The sequence below is a fragment of the Lineus longissimus genome, chromosome 8, assembly GCF_910592395.1.
Source record: "Lineus longissimus chromosome 8, tnLinLong1.2, whole genome shotgun sequence".
Lineage (NCBI taxonomy): Eukaryota > Metazoa > Nemertea > Pilidiophora > Heteronemertea > Lineidae > Lineus > Lineus longissimus.
Window position 1 is genome coordinate 7874585 of NC_088315.1, and position 25675 is coordinate 7900259.

At 40.7% G+C, this 25675-nt stretch overlaps 1 protein-coding gene across 9 annotated transcripts in view; it reads right to left on the minus strand.

Moving 5' to 3' along the window:
* LOC135492638 (one cut domain family member 3-like) overlaps positions 1-25675 on the minus strand; it is a 121666-nt gene that overhangs the window by 71597 nt on the left and 24394 nt on the right. For 2 of the 9 annotated variants that reach the window (XM_064779200.1, XM_064779199.1), the window contains 3 exons: positions 5940-5978; positions 2805-2870; positions 780-797 (listed from right to left, as the gene is read on the minus strand). In XM_064779200.1, coding sequence (XP_064635270.1) covers positions 780-797; positions 2805-2870; positions 5940-5978 — 123 coding nt within the window. Of the gene's footprint in view, positions 1-515; positions 803-2804; positions 2871-5939; positions 5979-24808; positions 24845-25675 lie in introns of those variants that run through there. The other 7 variants (XM_064779197.1, XM_064779204.1, XM_064779203.1 and 4 more) reach the window with 7 other exon arrangements.

Here is a 25675-nt window from a genome sequence, read left to right on the forward strand (position 1 = left end):
GACGACGCTAAATGCGCTGGCCGCTTTCTATTTGTAAACAATTGGGGACTTTTTTAATGGGAGAGGGGAATTGGTTGAATATGGAGCTTTAGACTTGAGATTACACAGATATCTTGGAGGGTTCATGCAAGAAGTCCAAGCGTCTCATTTCTATCATATATTGACATGTTAGTATAATGCAGTTGAGGGCCAGTCAAAAAGGTAACAGTGGTTGGATTCCTTATGTTTTGCAAAGCAATGCTGTTCTGGTCAGAAGTAATATTTGATAATGTAGGTTCTTCTATAGCGTTTCACACTGCACAACACAGTACTGTCTTCAAAGCGCTTTACATTCATTCCCCAGCCTAACCCACAAACCTTTCTGACTTGGCCTCAGGATAGATTAGCAGTAACTGTAAAGCACACTACAGACAAGTGATTTTATCAGAGCGACAGGTGATAACTATTGCTGCAATTAGCAATTAAAAGATTGCTTGTCTGCAGTCCCTTGTCACAGAGAATTTCAGGAAATCAAACAGGTTAGATATTCATCAAACATCACAGTACTAGCGATGATCCCCACAGACAAGTGATGAAATATCACTCATTGTGGTGACAAAAATATATTGCTCATCTGCAGTGCGCTTGAAGTGCAGTTATATCAAGAATTGATAAAGACTAGTCTTTATTAATGCTTGGTTATATGGAAATCTGAAAGTCATGTTATCTAAACTGGTAAGAAACTACAGGTTAGACGATTCAGATTAGTTTGGTCTCATTCCTACAGAGGGCACTCTTACCTGGAAAACAGGACTTTACTACGCTGAATAAATAAAGACACGACGTTATATTGCTGACAAAAAAATTTCAAGGTGCCACATGCGTATTATTTTTGCATTGTTTTTCTAACCAGCAAGTGTTTTTGCCCCAACCCACAAAGAAAAGACAGAAATATGATATCAGAAAGATAGTAGCTGGTGTAGTGCACTATAGACCAGAAGCCAAGGGCATGCGGTTCAATATACCCAGTGGCCAATGAGTCAATGAGGTTTTATTTGAAAAGATACACATTCAAAATGTAGTATGGCAGCCGCGTGTACCATACCACACTTCACAGCATTCATCAACCATCCAGCCGGCCCACCGAGGACGCCGAATTTGCATACGCAAGTTGCTGCAGAAATTTTTAATGAGCAACTAAAATGAGAGTAGCACTCCACGTCGAAAAACTTAAACAAACACTCGCCTCTTGGATGGAAGTGTTCTAACGTGCCTTACAGCATACAACCATTGTGTACATGCTAATCCTACCGAGTTATCATAGCGCATACCCACCAAAGTAAAGTTTTTGTTATTGACTCTGAACCCGATCCAGACCTTGCCTTTGAGACAGGGCTAAAGCAGAGCAAACGTTTTTTCTCTCTGGTATCAATTTCCGTTTATACCATGCGTTCTATTATTTCTGGCAGCCATGGCGTATAGCTATGTTCCTATGATATAATGACCATGTCTACGGGCGTGGACGACACATAGCGATACGATTCAATGGGGGAATAGGTAATGTAATACTTGAGACACAAAGCCATCTTGCCAAAGGTTCTCGTTCTATGTGTATTATGACCAATGAAACAGCAGCAGCAAGCAACACTTTTTAGAGTGAGAATAACAAACCTGTAGGTTTTCATCTGCTCTTGTTTGTCCCAAACCATGCCTTATTTTTTGATATTTCAGAACAGAATACCAAAGAGTGAAAGTAAATTGGCAACAATTTGAGATTAGAAACAACACTGAAAGTGCTTTTACAACTTATCAATTTATTACTAATCATTTTTTACATGGACAATGTGGCCTGCCACACTCAAGAGACATTATAACTTGAATTCTGCTTTCAAATACGGTTTTCAATCAAAAAATAGACAGTTAATAAAGACAAAAGAACTCAAGGTGAGGTGAAATCTACACAGTGCATCTTGCAGTTACAGCTGAAATAGAGGTTTGGTCTTGGTGTTTCCAAGGACAGGGTTTTTCCTTTTTACATCATGAACACACGACACCAAGGAATGAACTTCCAACGAAATTCCTAGTCACAATTAAAAGTGGTGATGAAGCGTACGCATGAGCAACTCAGCCTAGAACCTAACTGAGTTTAGACTTGCTCATTTTTTCATTTCAAGTTGTCTAAACCTGTGAAATATTTCATTTTTATTCATATTTTAGAAATCTACCTGTTCGTAGGAAGTTGATACCTCGATGTTTTTTTCACAAGAAGCTGAAGCCCACTGTACACAAGATATGTTGTAGAGAAATTTCCATTGACATATCGCAGCGAGGAGCAACGAGAAGATCTCTCATCTGCTGGTAAAACCGTTAGTTTGTAGTTCACAGCGACAGAAACTACTCGTTTCAGGGGAAATTAACTGGAGTGCACAAACAGATTAAATTCTTAGGCCAAACCACCCAGTTAAAGAGTATGTCAGTGACTAGATCTTGTGTATAGCGAGTTTTAAGTACTACAGGACAGTAAAGTCCAAGTTGGTTTTTAAGATTCACCGTGCATTCTGCACAAATCTCCAATCTTCATGGATCCTTCACCAACTTAGACTCAAACCGCTTCATTCTAACTTGGCAACATCAATAATGGATTTTGTACAAAGCTACATACATAGTGTACACTGACCCTTGCCAAGTCGGACTGAAACCAACACTACAGGACAGTTCATTCCAAGTTGGTAAGATCTCCAGTGCATCATGCACAAGCCTGAGCACAGCAGATCTCCACCAAGTTAGCATGAACCAGAATAGCAACAACATAAAAGATAACTCACACTGAACTTGTTGAGGGTAGGGGGAAGACGCCGGTTGGGGCACAGTGTTGCCTTTATGGTAATTATCTATAAACGGTAAAGAAATCATCCAACTTTACATACAACGGCAGTTCAAACTCGCACCTGAAATATCACGACTAAGAAATTGATTAAAACCACAATGTAACCACAATTACCTTGTAAATTTGAAAGATTCTAAAAAATACCCTGTACCATCATGAAAAACTCCAACCGTAAAGCTGACATTTTTATTTCCTCAGGTTGATTCAAACATAAGATATTACGTTTGACTTTTTACTCTTATCGCCAAGAGTAAGTAGCTCATGATTCAAAGGGTTAAACACCGTCACCATCCAAGAAGAAATTGAATTAAAACCCAGCTTTAGAATTCACACAGATTTCGGCGCGTTGAAAAAACATGGCGTTCGTTAAAATATAAAACAACCCACACCCAGTCTCGAACGCAATTAATTTTTGTCCTCGTGCAATTAGGTGATTCGCGCTGTCTTATAGTTGATCCCTGTCATCAAAGACGCCACACAGAATCTAGAATAGTTGGTGCAGTGTTATTGGGATTCTGGTCACTTGAAGGCATGAGTCGGCATGCTCTTGTGGTTTTGGAGGTGTCAGGTCAGGTAGTTGTTTTTTTCTGTTTACTATAAACACAGATGACGGCAGCACATCAAAATTGTTGGATGTACACAAATGGCTAAGCCCAAGTCACTGATTGGTCAACCTAGGTCACATGTTGCCAGTTGCCCCCCCCCCCCCCCCCCCCCGGTCATTTAAACCTATCTCTAGCTGTGACACCAGAGCTGGGTGGATGAAGAGCTATATACTGAAGTGCACTTGTGAATTAACCTCGGTCAGTTTAGATCTTGAGATGTTCAAGGCTGAGGCGATGCTGGGAACATTGAATCTTGAACAATATCCCCCCTTTCGCATTACATAGGGTATAGCTAAGCCTCGTTAGATCTGCACTCACACGTGTCTATTCCATTATTCTTATTGTCAATTCCCCTAAAAACTCAGAAAAAGTTAACATAGATTGTCTTATTCATTTTGGATATCATGACATACCACCTACATGTGAGTCGATATACCAATTTCATAACAAACCTATTAGTCCACTTTCAATCTTCCAATCTACATGAAAACAAAGACAATATGATATTAATTTTTCATCATTAAGTTTCAAAATAGACTTATTTTATTCAACCTACTACAAAACCCCTCAAAATCTATGTCAAATTATCATCCCATGTAAAAATTCCCATTAGTCAATATTTAAACTAAATGCACCAAAAAGCGCCCAATTTAAATCTCATGAAATTCAACTCTGTCTCAATTGCAACATTTAAAAACACTGTCCTCCAATCAAATTCAAAGTGTAAAACAGTTTTTTAACCTAGCACATTAAATGGCTAAGCGACAAAAATAGCGCCAGATAACGTGTCATTATTCTCTGCGTCCAATAACAAACTGTAACTTGTACATTTTATAGTCAGCTTATCATGTAGCTGGCTTGACGATGTAAGTAAGGCATCGGTGCGCACAGCTAAACGGCATCGAATTCTCAAAGAGATTGAGAACGCCAGGAGCAATCTACGACAAACTACGCCAGAGACACCTATCGGACGCTGCACTCACGACTAATGTTTAGTTTTTAGCTCCAGGCCCCAGTCTCTGATAACAAGAAGTTGAAATTTGTCTCGGATATGTTTTGTGTCGGAACAACTAGGCGTATTGTGATCAAGATAATCAAACGCTGGTACAGAAAGGCGACAAGGCGATGTGAAATATTAAATAGGTTCATTGTTTCTCCTAAAACCAAAAGCTTTCTCGATGATAGAAATTGTTTGAAAAAAAGTTTTTCTGAAAGCGTGCGCCATGCCTACGTAAGGGGAATGGCACAGACAGCACTTTCAATACAAGGGTGCAAAGAAGTGCTCTTTAATTTTTTAACGGGTTTTATTTATAGAAAGTAATTGTGTTTTTGTGAATAGTGCCAGCTTCCAGGGAAGCTTTACCCTGATGGGGATGAATTCTTGCTCATTATAATTCTATTATTTTTCTTCAAATATCAAACGAATTTTGGTGACATTCGGAAGAGAAATTCTCGCTGAAGAAAGAACATTTGTCTCTTTATTTCAAACTTTAACAATAGTGATATTTTCTATATCATTTGAAAACATCGAAACTTATGCAATCTTCAAATCAAATCAATTCGATCAAAGGATTGAAAGCTGAGGTCAACTATATATATCAACAAAGTTTAGATACTGGGTGATTTGTAATGTAATGTAGGAGGAAACCTACACTGTCGAGAGTCACCCTCTATGACACGAGTTGTCAGAGTGGCATAATGAAGACATGGGCATTTCACATCTGAGGTCAAGGGTTGTGACATGAAGACGTGCATCAACCAGGAGTGGAAATCAAGACCTCAGAGGGGACAGGCACTGATGTTTTCACATCGGTCTTACCACTGCTACCCTGACAACCTTCATCAAGGGATTCTGACTCTGAGGTCTCTCCGCCAGTGTTTACATTCCACAGATATCATTCTTAAAGGACAACTGGCACCGGGTGCACAAACCATCAACGTTATTCTAGCTTCGAATTTACTTCAATCAAATACAAATAAACATCAAATAAAAAACTTACCATGATATTTTTCAATATATTCCGTGAAAAATAACACTGATACCCACAAGAAACCTTCACCAATGTTGAATGGAAAAGTATGATACAGAACACACACAATTTATGTAGCAAACAATTTGACTTTCTCTGTATGGCTTTAAATTATTATTTACAGCAACGACGATTTTTAATTTCAAAGTCGACTTCAGAAACTACTCAGGTCAGTTACTTAACAGCTGTACTGCTGCCGATATCATACTCATAGGACATGTGCTCGTGCAGGACCAGTAACTTTATCGTGACCAATGAAAACACACGACACACAGATCATCATCACACCGACAAACTCAACCCATTGGTCACGTCAAACTCACAACAATCCAATGGGAGCGCCAACAGAAGTCACATGGACTTTACGCCGACGATTTCCCGGCTTTTCAAAGCATTTTCACAAACTCTCACACAGAAAATGGAAACAATGGAGCCTACCATAGAAGCGGGACTGCGATCCGGCAACTTCTTCAGTTTCTAAAAGAAATTTGAGAAAAAAAACGAAAAAATGAAGTAAATAAATTTGACAAATCAAAATTCAGGGCGACAACATTATGATCGATATTAAGAGCATGCAACTGGAATAATCTGAAACATTTAAAAGATAACGATATCATCAATATGTCAATGTTTATTATCTAATTAGTCTCCAATTATAAAAAATTTACTCAATTACAAATAATTGTGACAAGAACTATACGCTGGCAACCATAGGTCATTATATTTTAACTTTGAGAACCACCTTTTAATATCATTATGTATTATTTTGTTTCTAATTCAAGTACTAACTCAAAAATTATGCAGCAACTAAACATTTTTGTACAGTGATTAATTAGAGTTTGAAATATCAGATTTCAAGATGACTATACCCCCAAGCAAATGATATTCATAACAGTATCTTGCATTCCGACAGAACTATTTAAAGGGAGTTTCTCATTACATATGAAATTGAACACGTAAAAATCTGAATTGTTCACTGAAAACACTCATTTAGATGTAGATTCAGAAGTAGATTTGCCGAATGGAGTGTTTCACATGGCAAGCCAGCTTATCGTTGGACCAAACTGAAGTATATATGGAGTCATGTAGGATCATCCCAGGTACCCAGAAGGACACACAACTTAAGTGCGACACATTTTGCAGGGGTTAAAGTGGAATTAGGACTGAACCAATCTATTTATGTATTCAAATGAGGCGAGCGGTCTATTAACTTCGGACACGAACAGCAATATGATAAACAAAAAATGTTTGCACCAGTCGTGCATCCTTGAAATGTGTTTCACGCTCGGGCGGGCACAATCGTCTGAGATCAGACCAGCTGCTACATTGTATAATACAGCTCCAAGTGTTTCTGCCGAAGAGAGGAGGCTTCTATCACCATGGCGATGGGACAAACAATAAGCCTGGGGGACAGGTGATAAGGGTACAGACACCATTGGGAGGCTTTCGTAATTAGTTACTTTAGCGGCTTTGATTAAATCCCTTGGTCCACCTGTACCACGAATTAAGGGACCACGTTAGTTACCTTTTGTTGAAGGGATTTTGCAATCTCTGAGCTTTGTGTGTCAAGATGCCAAGTTGAACTTCTAGCAAACTGCAGAGTGTGTACCAAATGTAGTATTGAACAGAGTCCATGCATCTAAACAGGAATCCTTGAGGGGATGATACTTATGGCCAGAACTGTATCACTGCTAGCTGTAACAGGCCCCAAATTGGTAAATTCTTAAGACTCCTACATGTCCAATCAAGAAAACTCCTGATATTATGCTGGTATCCCCAAGTCGTACAGACAATGGAATAATCTGCCTGAGCGTCCTAGAGAGACGTTTATAGCTCGTCTAGAACTACCAAGTTCCTGTAGAACAATACGCAGTAAATTACGTCAAAGCCCACCCCGTGGAGAGAGTCAATTCAAACCAAGAAACGCTGCGATGCTGAGGGCTGGCAATCGCGAACATTTGTCGAGATTCCTCGGTACCGCCTGCTAAGCCTCGTATGGGACGGCCTGATATGCTGCCAACAATTAACCCCAATCTCGTGTCGCTTATTAGGGGTCCGATCTCATTGTCTAAGCACCCGCCGATTATTCACGTTACTGCATTTCATAAATATCCCACAACGCGGCGAGAAATTAATCTCTGCGTGCTAGATAGATGAAAGTGCTGTATGATGTTGGTTACCAGTGACAGTGGGGCTTGTGTCACATTCACACTCAGTTTCAGCATCCACAGAAACAGCCAGAGATTTTAGCTTCCAAATCAGGTCGTGTACACTTATTTTTTCCTCAAATACTACAAGGTATTAAAGCAGAGCAAGAAACTGGTCTTAAAAGGCTGGAAGTAGCATGAATTTCCACAAAAACCAATACTTGTAACCAGACATGGCCAAATCTGACTGTTTGGCTGACAACAACATCATTTGAATTTCCCTTCCATATTATGATTTACGAATTCCCATTATCATCAAAACAATTACTCACTGACACAAAAACATGCTGTTTTATTAGGAGTTCCTGGATGTGTGGGTACAGGCATCAGAGCTTGTCGATTTCTGACAAAGACCCAAATGGCAGATTCTCGTAAAATCTCCACATCACCAATGAAACATGCGGGTCTGTATTTCACCACCAGACTAATATGAAATTCAGATTGTATGGCCTTGGGGACACCGCAAGAATTCCCACCCGGTAGCAGTCACATCAGCTCGATGTCCATGAACAGCACAAGCCAAGCATGTGTAACTAAGACGCAGCTAAATGACTCATCATCCAAGGGTTGATTTCGTTACGCCAAATAAACTAGCCCCTTACCCATTTAGCTCATAATGTAATAGTGCAATAGAGAAAATGTGTTTAGGTAGAACTGGACCCAACACGCTAAATGTTCCAGCCGTAATCATGTGTTCGGTGCGAGAAACCTAACCATGAGAAAATCAGGGGGCAACGGAATCCGAGAAGTGAGGGTCAAGTTCAGGATGGCTAAAGGAAACTGTCATAGCAGACTACAACTCCTGTACTTGACTTTTAGGTTTCTGGTCAAGACGAAAAGGACATCTTGGCATGAATTATACTTCTCAGTCGAAAGACAGCATAGAGCACAGGGCATAGATCAATATCAATATCACCAACAATAAACATTTCACCTACGTGACATTGGGGATGATCTTGACGTCAATGACATCATTCTTGCCCTAGCCAAAAGAACACCGGCCACTACCTCACACAGCATTTGTATCAGCTAACTTCCACAACAATGAGCTGCTCCAAGGCAACACAAGATCTGACAGTTTCTGCTGTCAACACGGATGATTGGGTTAAAACCTAGAACAAACTGGCAAATTTCTCAGTTTTGCCGTTTGAAGTTAAAGACTCGAGTGAAAGTTGAGAGTGACTTGACGTCATGTACACATGGCCGTTATGACAACATCCTCACCCACTTAATTACCAATGACGGCATCAAATTTCCGCCATATTTAAACGCTGGCGAATTAAAGCTAAATACAAGAGATTAACCGCTCAAGACTCAGGAAATCGGCCTCATACAGCTCGTAATGAATAACCAACATCTCTACGAGGATCCTGGCATGATTGAGTAGACTGATGATGGGGTGTACGCTGATCGAGTGTATATGGGGTAGAGGAGCTAGGAAGCCACAGGAGGATCTGTTGTGTTTGAGAGAAGAGAAGCATCCCGACCCAACAGACAGTATTTCATCTTAGTTGAACTTTACATCAATTTTATCAAGAATCAATGTCACCTAACAGATCAGTGTGACATTTTTATTGGCTCCCTTTGGCATGCAGGGCAAGCTGACCCCTTTATTGGCTGCCTTAAGCATGCAGGACAAATTGACCTTCAATATGCAGGGCAAAGTGCCCTTTTATTTGACTCTCTTCAACATGAAGGACTAGCTGACCTTTTCATTGGCTCTCTCTAACCTGCAGATCAAGATGGCCTTTTAATTGACCCCTTTTAGCATGTAGGGCAAGGTGACCTCTTTATACACCTCCTTAAGCAAGCAGGGTAATAACCTTCCCCAAAAATGTATGTATCATAATGTCAGTCTAATAAAAGAACAGTCTCCAGGGATGTGCTCGATCCACACTTTCAGCTGTCTGCCTCGATTTAGCGTCGCGCTCAAGCTACTGTATTCGACCTAGTGGCAGCAAATAGCTAGCCATTTATCTTATATAGTATTTTGTAGCTGAGCCCCTAGCAGGGCAATTAGCAAGTTATCTGAGCCCTTTCCCCATGGGGCAAACAAACACATGATACAAGATATTCTGCCTTAACCCTTGGTGGCCTCTGGCTATTGCAAAAAAAAGTAAAGGGCATAATAGATATGGGGAATTCTGAAGGGCTTTTTGATGATTTGCGAGAAGTGACCTTCGTCGTAATTAAATGACACCGACGGCATCGTTTGATGAGTTCACTGGGTTCGTTATATATCATTCTAGACAAGAGACAGACGGGGCCTCACAATGTAGCATAGACCTTCACGCAATAGGCCAAATAAGTATGATTTCTTCGTCCTGTATTCAAAATTTTTGCTTTTGGCATCATGCTGACCACCTGACCTTGACCTAGATTTGATCTTGACCTAGATTTGACCATGACCTAGATTTGACTTGTGGCCTCCAATGACTTTTTGCCTTGTTCAAAACATGGCCAATTCACTCACACTAAAATCGTTTTGAGAAATATGACTGCAGCCTCTAGACACACTTGACTTCTTCGCATCAAGATATACGATTATAAGTGAGGGACGCAGCAAAAAATACGATCTAGCCAAGCGAGGATCAAATTTGAAGATGGATGATTCAGCACGGACGAACAAGTCAAACACTTGAAACTGAATGCATGAATTCAAATGATGTCCATGCATACGATTTGTGTGTGAGGTAGCAGTAGGGCTGAGTGATGGGCTCTGTAGAGTCTTAGAGCTGGGAATATTTTCAAATGGATTCAACCTGGGTACTTTTACGTTTCTGGCATTTCAATGTTTTTGTCGGGTGAGGTGCCCAGGTGCCCAGTAAAAGGCCCCGATATAATTTTAGAATGATTCAAAGTTCAGGAGGAAATTTCTTTTCATACAGTACTAGATCATGAACTTTAGGTAAAGGCAGGCATTTTTTTTCCGACCCTCGGAGGTATCATCCTGGATGAAACATTTTCGAAAGGAGAAAACACTAGCAGGAAATGAGATTCCCGACAACAAATCAACCAATCACAACCCATCACAAAAATCCCAAGCCGCCACAAAGAAAAACATTGCTCAAGAGTCGCTGATACTCGACTGATCTGTAATATTTATATTGGATAATTCAATCGCGGAAATTTAATAAAATCCCGCATGAAATTCGCTGAATATCGTCACAGGGTTATACGGGGCATGGGTGGTCTTCGGCTGGGTTCAACTCCTCAAACTAAACAATGCGGAGAATACCAGTTATTTTACTCATTCAGTAACCGCGGATTGATTAAAATGATTGATTTGTGTTATTAAGTCCTCTTCTACAATTATACGCGATTCACTCATTGCAATCATGTATAATCAACGATTAGAGTTCTCGTTGCAGATGAATTGAATCAAATTACGAAATATCGTCGCTGCTTTACGACATGGCCCATCGTTGCTGCATCAAGGCGCAGCTTTAGGTCTAATTAAACGGGGTTAGCCTTGTCAGCATAATCTAACAGAGCTGGGTACCACGTAACTTTCATTGCAGAAGCAATTCTTCTTGCACATGCTATGTTATTATCAAATGTACTTTCTCATACAAAACATACAAGGTTATATAGCCAACTTGGGGCGAAATGAACATTGTTGAGGTTGGTGAAATTATAAGTGGCTCAAGGAATATAGTAGGTCGAACAGCGATGGCAAATGATGTATCGCTGGAGGATTCTCCTTACCTCAGCGGGCACTCATCTCTGTCCCAAGTGGAATATTAATAGCAATAAGCTCAAATAAATGCCACGGCCATACTGAACGAGGAATTTCCAAGTACTTTATACACACGAGATCTGTGTACTTTTTGTACCTATGTGGACATATACTGTAAGGGAAAACTTGGCTTTGCCTTGAGGCTGAGTATGAATAGGAGTGGCTTGGGGCAACTGCTCTCAACCCTCGCAGCTAACAGTGGTTGAGGCTTAAACACACTGATAGTGTCAAATAACAATACGAATTGATACTGTGTAAATATGAATACTTGAATGAGGTATCTACCGGCCACAACGTTTTTGAAATTCACCTCAAATCTCTGAAATAAGGTGATCTGGCTTATGGATGTGACAGCCATTTGAGGGGTGTCTAGTGCAAGTGGGTGCAGGCATAGGGGAGAGCACCTTCAGAGTATCTTCCTCTTGTTCAAAGGGCCTCAAGACGTCACGTTTCAGCTGCCAACCTTAAGGGGGGAAATTTGGCGAATCTCCATCCCATATCTCACATCCTCCACCCTCCTAGGGTTAAAGTCTTCCGCTCACTCAGCGTCAAGATGACAGCTCCCAATTATGACAATCAGTTCTTGCGGAGCATCTTACTCCAAAGGCGTGTCATCTCTTATCACAGTCACCCAAACACACTCCCCGTAATAGCAGCCTGCCACCAAAGTTCATTCCAACCAAGATCTAAATCGGGGCAGCAAGCAGAATATCACGCTCTATCCCATTGGGATTCTGCCCCCGATGACACAAACTTGTAATTTTTCAACTCATTTTCCTCGGTGTCAATTTTACAAGGCACGTAAAAAATTACCATTTTGCGGCTTGGCGTTGTGGTGTAGCATTGGCATAGATGTGATCAGCATACAGTATCGGATCCAAACAACTTAGGGCTTCCTTCGTCCAATATGTGTAGTGACATGGGGAGCCTTCAATCCAAGCTTGTTTGCCCTAATACGACACTATAGCTCGATGTGGTAACAGGCTCTTGTCTTGATCAGGATTCAAGTACACACCTTATTCTATAAACTGTGACTGCATTAACTGCCAATCTCTTCAGACAGAGAAAGCCAGTCCATTACCATGATAGATGCGTTAAGACACAGTTTGTACACACAGACTGATGCATTTAGACACATAGACTGATGCATTCAGACACAAAGACTGATGCATTTAGACACACTAACTGATGCATAGACACAAAGACTGATGCATTTAGACACACTAACTGATGCATAGACTCAAAGACTGATGCATTTAGACAATCTGTACAGGGTTGAGGAAGATAAGTATTCAAACCACTACACTTCAGCAGGCTGTCAGCCATCTCAAGGGATATATGCATTGGCTGTACATTTCTCGACAAACTGCCAACACATGAGGACATAACGCGTGTAGACACAGCATGTACACGTGTACCACTCTTGATCATTGACGACAACGAGAGTAGGATGTGTATTCCATCGACTTCATAGTGTATACTGACAAAATGCCAAATCATGAAGCAGATGGGAGCATCGGAGGATCAAGGACTTGAGCACATGTCAGGCCCCCCCCCCCCCTGACGCCATCATCTACATGTACTTGGCATACTTCGTGTTTGCAAACTTAAACATACCACAACACAAGGCCTGATGCATTCAGACACACTGTGTACATTCTCAAGGAGACAGGTGGTTATGGCTGAAGTACATCCCATCCGTGATGGTCTGTCATCCTTTTTAATGTTACATACTTATTGCTTGTGCTATGCTACAGGTAATGTATGACATTAGACATGCTGAAACATCGATTTATAGCAACCGGGAGGGGGAGCTGTCACATGGCATTCCATTGATAGCTAAAAGAGGAAATGGTCTTTTTTGCCACCAAAATGACTGGGATTTGGAAGAAATCACTCTCCAAAACTGGAAATTGCTTAACAGCAGGACATCGGAACAGGTACCTCGCAATCCCCACATCTACAGATAGTCCCAAAGAGTATAAGTGTATTGTGGTAAAGATTCTACATACATGTGGGGTTAGTCCATCAACCTGGTCAGCCCATCAACTGTACGATAAAAACATGTTACAACTCCATCGACACAAGCCGCCATTATTGGTTGGAAACCACGGCAAACAGCAGTTTCGAAAATGTCCACAATCACCTCTGAATCTGACAATGAGAGTGAATTACTTCCGTTGGTATCTCCTCAATCGCTGTTATCGCAGGAGTCGCTTTATTACTTCATACTCTACTTTAATGAATAGACTCGAATGGCACCCAATAGTGCTATTACTATATAGATAAATGTCTATGTTGCCTCTGTTACACTTTTGGCTGGGGTTTTCACTCCCAAAGCTTAAATAGTATGGAACACTACAAATAAGTAACCCTACTATACGGACGATACCAGGGAACTCTTCAAGTGTTCAATAGACAATTCAGCCTCAACTGTCCGACTACCCAAATCAAGACAGGATCTTTTTAAAATTCATTGGCCATGGTGACAAAGGGCTCAAGGGCAGAAGGGCAGACTTACTCGAGTAGAAAAGAAAATCTGAGACCATTTGACATGTATGAGTATTTTGGGGGAAGAGATATTCTGCAGCCTTCTCCAGAGCTCTGCTCTCAGACCTGCCACAGATCTGATAGTTGAGAAAAACAACCATGTCCCCATACCATCGCCAATGGCTAGGGTACAACTGAATGGATTCAACTAGCTTCCATTCCCATTGTTCTCATGTTCTCGACATACATGTATCAAGTCCGCAGCCTTGCCACTCAGGAACTGCATTCAACCGGCAACAATAGCCAACACTGTAGCGCTCAACATACTAGATCATCACCATCATGTCCTTGTGCTGTATTGCTCGCTGTCCAAGCGGGGAAATCTACACACGTTTCCTGCTCTTGTACACATCCTCGAGGCGCTTATAAAAAATGGAAGCGACAGGGGATGAGCTCCCTGGTAGGTCGATGTAGGTGTATGGCTATCATGGTACTACAAGATCAGTATCAGAAGATGTTGAAAATGAAGTTAGAGTAAAACAACTGAGAATTTTGTCATTGGCCATTATGATAATGCTTCAAGGACCACTGTACGCCTTTACAGACAGAGTAGAGTTGTCTAAACTGTGCCAAAGCTTTCCAATCTGTTATGGGGAAATGTTCTCGAATATGTTATCACATAGCTGACAAGTTATGGTGACCTGATGCTCAGGATGTCGTATTTAATGAATCTCAAAACGCCACTTGTTACAGAAATGTTTGATTTGAACAGGATCAGAGAGCCAGGAGCACCTCAAGCGCCATAGCCGCAGCCTGCTTTTATACTACCAACACAAGCTTCAGACTCTGTACTTTTTCAGCTTGCTAGAAAGGTGCTGTACATTTGTGACCTTGTACAGCATTAGTTGGACGGCTTCAGCTGTTACGAACTGCCGGTATATTACATGTACCCTCAGGGTGCAAAAACACGCTTGAATTTGCCATGATGTTTTCATACCCGTTAAACCCATTACGGCTCACAGGACGTTGGTGTGGTGGAACGTGAACTGCCAAGATCTTTTTTAGAAAATGGCTAATAAGGGCCGAAAATCACCAACAAAAAAGCAATCCAATTGTTTGTTTGAAAGTGTATCCCTAGAGATGTTCTAGGGAGATTTGCAGCATAATCAATCAGTTGGTGTGCTCATGGCGCCCTCTATCCCAACTGGAAAAATTACAGTTGCCAACATACTCACGCTTCCACTCAGCATCAAGTTCAAATGCAACTGTATCTTTGTAACTGCATGGTAAGTGCACAATCGGACATTTTCTCCCGCGACCCAACCATTTTTTTCACCACCAAGGGAAATGGAACGTTTCTAATTTGGGGCCTTATCTCTCCGCAACAAAATCCCAAGCAACTCCAGACAAGGATCACTTTTCTCGCATGATTAAAATTTATTACATTGCTCGGTTGGCAATATGTCAAGACCAAAATCAACTTGGCGTCCCAGCGGGCCAATGTAAGATCGTCCCTAGCCTTTATATGCTCTAACCTCGTAAATGTCTTTGCTCACATTTTAACATCACCATTCATAGTAATAACAAGATCTCGCCTCTATGGAGGCAGCGAGAATATTAGATCTAACGTCCCTCTATTCGCAAATTATTGTCATCATGAGTAGCGTAAAGTTTGAATTCATGCCACGATGTTCATATTGTACTGCCACAGCCATCGGAAAAATTTACGCGACTATAAAATTCCCCATATCTGGGATTCTACATCAATTTCATCTTATCATCACAATCACTGCTTCTTCAAATCACGGTGTATTTTATGATTATGAGATGATATGAATGGCAGGGCGTTCAAAGTCTAGTCTCTGTAGAATATTACTTCAGAGTAAGATGGCAAACACTGGATTGAGTCTATACTTACCTATACCTTGGAGTATACCTAGACTGATTCCATCAGTCAATTAACTTCTGTAGTCAATTGCTTGAGAGTGAAATCTTTAAACAAACTACATGTAAAAGATTAATCCTGCTGACAAAGAGCACTCCTTGAGGAAAATAGGGCAACACCAATGAAACATTGCCATGTACAATCTTTTCAACTTTTTAAAGCTGAAAAGAGTGTGAATGGCAATGTTTCTTTGTTTTTCAACGTTTCAACAAGTTCGCTTATGAAGAATTCATTCTATATGAATTCTTCATGACATGCCTAAGCAAAGTTGTTGTTTTTGCAAAAGTAACTATTCATGGAAATAAACAAACAGCATACGAGAAGAAGCCAGGTTATTAATCTTTTGAAAGATGTTTTGAAATATTTCGTCAAGTTTTATTTTTATATTTGCTGCACAAGCTGTATCCCTGGAGTTGAAAGCTCAATGCCTTTATCTTTATTATGGCCAGAAGCACAAGGTAAGATTCAACAATGGCGAATTGTCAGCTTTGTCAATTATGGAAATTAATAATAAATGATGGAATGAGCTGTGAATGACAAGAGCTTTTCAATAGTTTTCTAACCTTCCTAAAAGCAAATGTATGTACCCATTGACCCAATAGACTATGAAGTTTGATTCAGGGACAGGTAAAACACACCTTCACGTTGACACACCTGCATGCTGACCGCAGCTAGTTACATACTTTGTAAGGTCCATTTGCTCTTGGGTCTATTTGTATCACCCTTCCATAGGGCTTCATCTGAGCTCCCTCCAAAGGGTACATCACAACAGGGGCATCTTTACCTCAGCGCTGCCCCTCTTTACCATTTGTGGTAAAAACGGACTTCCCTAATTTCTCTAACCAAATGCCTCAGACTTACAACTTGTGATGGACACCCTCCACAGCACTGCAGTACACACAGCATCATTACGCACCCCCAGCAGATAGTAGCATCGTTTAACTTATGACTTGTGTCAGGCGCTTGCCATCAGAGACTTGCGCGCCTAAGAGTTAAGGATAGCGGGGTAATTGGTTCACTTGGCTGATATAAGCTTAGCCAAGGAAGAAATGGGGTTTTATGTTCCGGCTAATAGGCCATCATACGTCCATAACTCAGACGGGAAGACCAACGCTAAAATTAAATTACCCAACGCTCCACACGCCGGTGCATATTACGGAGTGCTGAGAAACCGGGGACGCACCAGCCTCCGCAAAATGCCACTGATGAAAGCACTCAACTGCGAGTGAACATACTTCATTTGAAATGTGGTGTCTGTTAAATCAACACAATAGAATGTTGCCAGTAGGTTTCATCATTCTTTTCATACTGTGTGAGATTCTGATGTGGCTTCCTTGTCAAGGGAGAATGTGAAACATCTAAAGACACACAAGTCATTATCATTATGCAGAGACAACTGAGAACTTGAATGTGGCGTCGTCCTCACACTCTGCTCCTGTTAATAGTAATCTTCATTATTTGTGCTTTACTGTTTTTGATTCATCTCAACAGCTCAAGGGTTAACATTACTAGGTTACCATGCTCAACATGCAACTCAACAGCGCTGGTAGCCTGGTCTGATTCACGAAATGTCCCAATATTCCTTAGGGATTTGATACCAAACTGGTGGTCCTTGGTTGTTTAATCAAGACCATGGGGTAGACCAAAATGCAGAAGAAAACTCGAGGTGACAGCATGCAGTCAGTATGACTGCTTGATCGAACTTTCAGCATAAAGGTTTAGTGTCAATGCTTTTGCCGCGATATACACAAACTGTTTAGAACTACATTTTACAGAATGACAACAAAGTCTTCATCATCTCCTGTCTGTATCTGCGACAGAAGAAACAGCTACCGCAAGGATGCAGGCCAATACATCGTGTAGAATCAATCACACCGAGGACATGTCTACACCACTTTGCAATATTTTCAAATATCTCCTTATCTACTTATCAAGTGCTTTGAGTCTGTGTGTATCTTTTGTCACAGTATTATAGTAGTCCATCAATAGAGACTTTGATGAGGGAATTCTTCGGGGAAAGACTCCAAATCAATCACATATGAAGTACTTCTCCAAGGCCATTAACCATTCTACTGTAGACAGCACCCACAGGATGCTTTAGAAAGCTTGGGTTCGTTGTGAAATTATCGCAATCGTATTAGAAATGCATCTAATATACGCACCATTAATACGTCCCGTTCTAACAGGATGTTGACCAAATTCATTTCTCTGTGTATCATGAGTGAAATTCGGTCAGGAACACTGGAACCACATTTGCTAGTGCTTCAACTAATTCATAAATTTACCTAAGAAATCTCAATATGGAAAGAGCCACCACAGAGGGCTCTAAAAAGGCTAGGTGTTTTGACATTTTGAGAAGCCAGTGGGCACAAGTTGGGAATTATTCAATTTCACAAAACCAGAATCGTTAAATCACCTGACAGAATTACAGATGTTTTTGCACTAAGAAGATTTGAAACTTTTTAGACGTACATCAGGCCTGAAGAGGGTAAAGGCTTAGAATTCTGATGCTGTGGCTGTGGTGAGAAGAATGGTAGGGTAGAGCTAAGCTCATCAACCCGGATTTCTTTGGAACCATGCATCGCTCTAAGCGGGCAACTAGGGCCTGGTATTAACATTAGGCTCATTAGCGCCAAAGCTGGGGTATTTAAATCACCACCTGCAAGAAGACATTACATTCTTCAGCTGGAATAGTGTCCTGGAGGATGATGAAAATCTTTAAAATAAAAAACGAGTTAAATGCATTCTCATCAATTACAGCATGGGTGACAACGTACAACACAACGTCGCTATCATACATCAGGGTGTGTCAGCTGTCTGCAACAGCCTAGTCTAGTGTTTCATTTGCCTGCACTCCACCCACTGGAGGTGGGTCAAGCTACCTCTCAGGTTTCCAAGCGCGATTGAAGTTGAAAGCTTAGTTTCAAATCACTGCGTTTACCTTCCCCAGGGTTCTGTGGGAATAGGGATCAGACATAATGCTCATCCAGTCGAATCAAGTTGTCACATCCCTAAAATCAGGGTGTCATGTCGGCAAGAGACCAAAATAACCCAGACAACTTTTTCAGCGCAGTTTATTTTTTAAAACAAAAAAACATTGTGTATTGCCAGTGTTTAGCAGAATTTTTTTCTCCGCAATGATCGTGAAATAAAATGGTCAAAAATATATCAGTGCTCAAGAGTTTATTCACCCTCTTCTCTCAAAATGCCTCCAATCCTCTAAAGGGTTAATACATAATGGTATATGATGAACAAAAACCTGTACCCCCTAAGTGGTTTTAGTGCGCACATTCATTAGACGCAGCCAATGTGCGAGCACCAGCACTATAGTTTCCTCCATTAAACAGTTAAGTATGAAGCGTATTCATTATCATAAGACAATGCAACAAAGAAGTGAATAAATAATACGCATCTCCCGGCTTTCATCGCCAGTAACCAGGCAAGTGCGCCTGCCGAAGAACAAATTATATGCGTTCTTTGAAATCTCGATTGTATTATGTATGCATCAGCATGAAAAACAAACGTTTTGTAGCGACACATATACCTGCAAGACACAGTTGATAATTATGAAAGATAACTGCAAAATGATTTCTTAGAATTCTTTTTCTATTTGCCTTACTTAAAGTCAAATAATCCTGTAAGAAATCAATTTGTGAAATTAATCATTAGTGCTTTGAATAAAATTTGATAATTTTTGTTCATTTTTATTCTTGTAAGATCATTTTTGTCAGGAGTAGTACAACTTTCATGATTGAAATACCCATGATTTACAAATTTCTACCAATAAAAGTGAAAATTATCAAATTTCATCAAGTTGGCCCTCGCCCTCTAGATTGGATGAGCGTCCTTCGAGTGTTGACTGTGGCCAAGGGAATGCACGGGGCAGATTTTAATTGGAAAATCCTGCAGATCGTTTTACCTTCAGCCCGAGGATATGATCATAGCATTCTCAGATTAGACCCAGGGCAGAACCGATGATTTTTATTCAGAATCGCAAGATAAAGTTTCCTCGTCTTTTTCCAGTCGCCGGGGAACAATGCCGAGTTCGTATCATCCTTAGTCAACCTCTACCATGTGTACATTATACATAAGAAACAGACAAAATACCCATCCTAATCTGAAAAACATGAGAACGCTACAAAATTCTGTCAGAGTTCAACATCATAATTCCTATTGTTTTTCCATTTGACAATGATGCTAAAAATGGTCTGTTATTTGTTTGAGATATTCTAGAAGCATCTGATAAACTCTCATTTCATCAACCTAAGACTGGTTCTGAATATTCAATTCAAGCTACATATCACACACATGGTCTGTTTGATGCCATTTAATATGTTTAATATGGATAGACATGAGTTTGGCGAATCCAAGTTGTCTGCTGGTCATGACGTATTACTCCGTCTTGGGCTTCATTACCATTTTCTAGTCATTAAATCAATCAGTCTTAAATAAGTGAAACTAGAGTATTATAACTATGCATAACTTCAGGAGGTGTGACTACATATCGCTTTGAACTGATTGAACACTGTTTTTTTTCTCACAAGCAAACACAGTCAAAAAGAGATTGCTGCACAGATCAAAGGCCACCCCTATTTCGTCAGATTTTTATCAGAAGGATTCTTTTATGGACTTCCCTGAGTAAGAGAGTCCAAGATGAGGAGGTAAACCGATTATATAACTCAAATTGAATCAACAAGGAACTCAGCTGTGGCACTCTGTAAAAGAGCCATTTTCATCGCAAGAATGAATTAGGAAGATCACACTTGTGCATGATTTTGAATTTTTTGGCAATTTCAGTAGGACTCTCTATCAAACATCCTAAGGACTAACAAATATTGTCCTTAAATGAGACTGAGAGGTCCTGATTACAGAGGTCAAATTGAATGGAAACAACCAGAACCAAATGTGGTGTCCTTTACAGAGAGCGAGTCCTTTATAGGCAAGTGTCCTCTAATGGAGGTTCCACTTATTCTATGGTTGTAGGTTATCAATTGGAAGCTGGCCTTGAACATAAAGATACCTTCAGGATGTTAAGTCAAACTACCGTTTTCATCTGAATCACCATTCTTTTACTTCACCAGTGTGCATCCAGCTATTATTTTCAGGAAACGTAAAAAAATTGCAAATCTTGCATTTCAGCTTCAGCGATCACATGTCACGTGTGATTTACACTCACAGAAACATGCTATAGAATTACCAGGCAGATTCAACGGAAAGTCGCCATGCTAACATTCCATTACATACAGACACGCTATTCGTACAGTACTCTAACTGATCACTAGCCAACTATGCTATTTGCTAGCCATCGCTAACTATCATGTGCTAGCCGTAGCTAAATATCAAAGTTCAGAACCTGTAGCCTCCCTTTTGATCGCGTAAGATGTCTTCTATATATATAAAGGCCAATTGTAGATGCAATGTTGAAATATAACTTGGCTGCGATCAGGTTACAATACGTGGCTCTGTGACACAAAGCGATCACTCGTTATCGTCAGAGACAAAGAAGAAAAAGATGGTTGGTCGTCATCCACGGGTTTGAACTCGAGGGATGTATTGTTTGACGCATGAGAGATGCTCAATGACTTAGAATTGCATTCAGAATCTTAGAGATTTGATAAAATCAAAACAATGCTCTTTAGATATTGTCAATCCATTAGAAATAACTAGCTTTGGGCTTTTTTCTTAAAACTTGTGTAAGTTGAATTCAGAAATGCATCTTCGACGCTGACACCACTCAAGAAACCCAAGTGACCAACAAGAGCAAATTAGGGATGAGGCTTGAGAAAGTTGCACTTGTCCACCAACCTGACCGTTGTAATGAGGAACTGACAGAATGGCGTAGGCTGTGGAGTACTTATAAAATTATTATCACTTGGTCGACTATTGATCCTACCCCTAGGCACCATCGCCATTCATGATCTTAAACCTAACTCCGCGGCTACCCCGGCCAACAAAAGCACCCCTAGTACTACTACACTCAAATGCATAATACATGTCAGAGAGTTACTGAAAGCTACTGCGGGAAACACAGCTTGCGATCTCTCATATGCGCCCACGGTCTACAGGGACAATCGCCCCAAATGTGGTCCACGCCCGCGGCAGTGAAATCACCGCCGGCATCCGACTTTATGTAGATTATATTATAGATTCAATGTAATTCGTCTCGGGCTGACCTCCTGTGAAATAAGACTTGACATCACGTGAACTTTGACCTCTTATTAGTCAGTGAGGCTGATCAGCGCTGATTGCCCGCCCGATATGAGGGAACAACATTTTTGGTGTGGAGATTTCGCCACTGCAAATAACTAGAACAAATATGATAGTCTCACAGACGCGATGAGCAAGATTACCCCGCGCGATTGGCTGGGAATATTACGATCAGATTAATGCTAACATTGGAATAGCTGTGGCCGGCTGATTAACTAATTCTCTTGTCTTGCCAAGTCACGCAGTTTGACTCTCCATGACAACTGATTGGCTTTTTTGTTTTTTGGTTTGTCAGTATAGGGTGTTCCAAAAAACTCGGATGTTCCATCAAGACTCTTGGTGTTTAGCCCCAAAATAATTCTAGTTTTTGTCAAAAATTGTTCGATTCAGCGGTACTCAACCTAAGCCTACGCAGTGCCATAATTGTTTCTAGAGCCAAGTGACCTTGAAGGGAGGTCATGGTTACCAGACTGACCTTGAGAATAGGTCAAAGTCACCAGATACCTGTTCTTGGTTCATTCATAGTATAGTAATATTTGAGATAATTAAAACTTCTTTCATGAGTTCATTTCTTATCATAGTGACAAGTGTATAAGATTATATCAAAAGGTATACGGTAAACTAAGAAATGTTTGTGCCCATTTTATTTTTGCATTTACAGAAAATCCTGAAATACACCCAAGTATTTCCGGGTCTACAGTAAACATGAAATACACAAATGAACACCCAGCCCATCTTCAGCTTGTCTGTTACTATAAGAATAATATTTGATACAAAGCTTTTCAACTACAGTCGACGAGTTTCCTCAGCACTGAGTCAAGCTTCCCAGCACTCTTGCCCACTCCTGAGTGGGTCTGACTCAAACAGTCTACCATGATGTAACTGGGTAGTATCACTTCAGAATACCATACCAAGAAATCACGTAACCAACTGAGAAAAACTCGCTGTAGCGACAGTCAGAGCAATGAAATCATTCAAGGACATTACCACACGCCTGGGCCAAACATAGCTAATGGGCCAGGATCTTTTTTTCCTAGTGTTATCCATTTCCTCAAAGAACAAAATTGTCTCCAAGCACGGATACATTGCTAGGGGTTACAATATCACATGATATGATACCAAATCATGACTTGAGTACTTTCAAAGAAGCCAAAATGGAGGAATTTTGAAATCTGCAGTAAAAAGTCTAATGCGTTGAGGGGGAATTTTAATGTAGGTGTCCTTCACCTTTAGACAGAGTACAAGGCAATATGTACATTCTCTTGGCTGAGGTTACATCAATAGGAGCATGACATTTCTGACCTTGGGGACATTTCCAACAGGCCAACTCCAAACCCAAATTGAACATGGAGAACAAATATTCAATATCCCTCAGCAAACCTTGAACACATTAACTGACAAGGCATAAAACCATTCCCAAGGGGACACGCACAAACACAGGCAGAGCCAAACAGATCCATGGTGGGTGCGAGCAAATAATAGAATGGCCACTATAACACTCAATGTAGAATCAGTGTCCACTACAGCGATGACAGACTTCATCTCCCCGATGCATTCCATAACCAATCACTATTAATACCGCTATTTACCAGCAATAAGATCACAATTTGCCCACTACACGAAACACTCTCGATAAAGCCAATCACATATCAAAAAGGTCAAATTAATTTGCCCGTAAAAACAAAGGAAATTAGTCAATTTGAGTCACATTATGGGATGTTGTTATCACTGCCGACATGACCAATGGGTGTTAGGTTGGCTACGACATTTCTACGCATAGATATTACGAGTGTACGAGTGATATAGCACACTACTGCTCGAAGGGCAGCTGGATGTATTTCCAAATGGTCATCAGTGGTTAGGGTCGGATGTGCAAGTACATGACTTGGGTGCTAGTCGTTAACTCGGTATACTTTAGATGTGTTTGGCTGTCGGAACATTTGGAATGTTCTCGAATGTCAATGTGATAGGAACAGAGGAGATACTTTCTATTCAAACAGGTGAAGAGGTGGTGATGATGTGAAAATAAAAGGTGCTTTCAAACCAAGTATCAAGAGGTAAAATGGACCTTTAAAGATCCAATCAATGGTAGACAAGTATCACCATCTCTGGCTTTCAAGGGTAAATTCATTATTGACTGATGAATCTTTGAAACCATGTAACTTGTAAGTGACAACTAGCACATCAAATTCTTGCATAATTCTTTTTTATTGGTATATTTATTGCATTGTTGTGGTTTCCCCTCCAACTGCTGCTATACTCAGACTAAAATGATGAGGTGCCATTATGATTGACCCTGAAGGACTGACATCAAAATGAGGTTTCGATCCCGAGAGGATCGAGGGATGGTACAAGTTACACATTGACACATGCATAATAGAGAAGGGTTATCCACCCGACCAAAACACATCATTTTCAACATATCGCCAACCTACACTTATGTATGAGAACCTAACATGTCTCCAGACCCCACCTCCGTTGGAAAACTAACACTGGTATTTTTCGCCGATTCTAGGGTCGCAGGGAGGTTGTGGATCATATGGCAGCGACTAATGCTAGGTACTGGGATGGGGGTCAGGTGTCAGAATGAGATCATTCCTGCAAAGATCAATTACGCAGACCCCCTGATCCATAGCTACTGTTGATAATTACCTGTATGATTAACTCGAAAGAATGTGATTTGTACTAATCAGGTATTGTAATATGAGATATGACCTACCCTGTTGGATGCTAACTACCATATTGGACCCAAACTCTGGAAAGGAAGATGACACGTTAGGGCTGAGTAGGAGGGGGGGGGTGAAAAATCCTAAGGCCAATTGGTGACCATCTGTCAGGCTGGTTTTTTCGATGTTATGGGACGACAAAAACCTGATGCAAATGTTCATTACATACAATTTTCTGAATAATGTTACTACATATTGTGCCGAGAGCAAGTACAATGATTGCCTTAATACCGATATGTGTACTTTTCAACTGTGACACAATGGCCATGAATTATTTCAGCCCCCAAGTCCGAGTCAGCGTTGAGAGTATGATTCTAACCGAATCTGACGTAGACGGCACTGAACCAATTACGCTTCCACTCCAATGTGTTATTATAATTGTCAAGAGAGAATCATAAGATGGGGATGAATAAGGACAACCTTTTTGTCGAGAGGCGAGACCGCCAAACAATGGCCGCCATAACAGAGAACGAGCCATAATGTGTTGAAAACTATGGAAACGTGCAGCTATTGTCGCTGGCAGATAGAGAACCGGGCAGAACACAATGGAAGATGGTACCTAGTGCTGCCATTGCCCTCGGGCGAGTGCAAAAAGATGTAGCGTACTTGTATGTACAGGAAAACTCAAAATGATGAGAACATGGATTGGTTGAGGAAACATATACCACTCGGGCAGAATGACGTCTGTCTACTCCATGAATTCTTGCCTGGGCGTCTGACAACACGGGGCGCAAGAGGTAACAGTATAAGGAAAGACATGAACTGTTTGAAGACCTTTTTTGCTACATGAATGTAACTGCAGTTGAACTTCCATTGGCAGACATCTTTGTGAGAAGGACACTATCTATTGGCCATTGGCC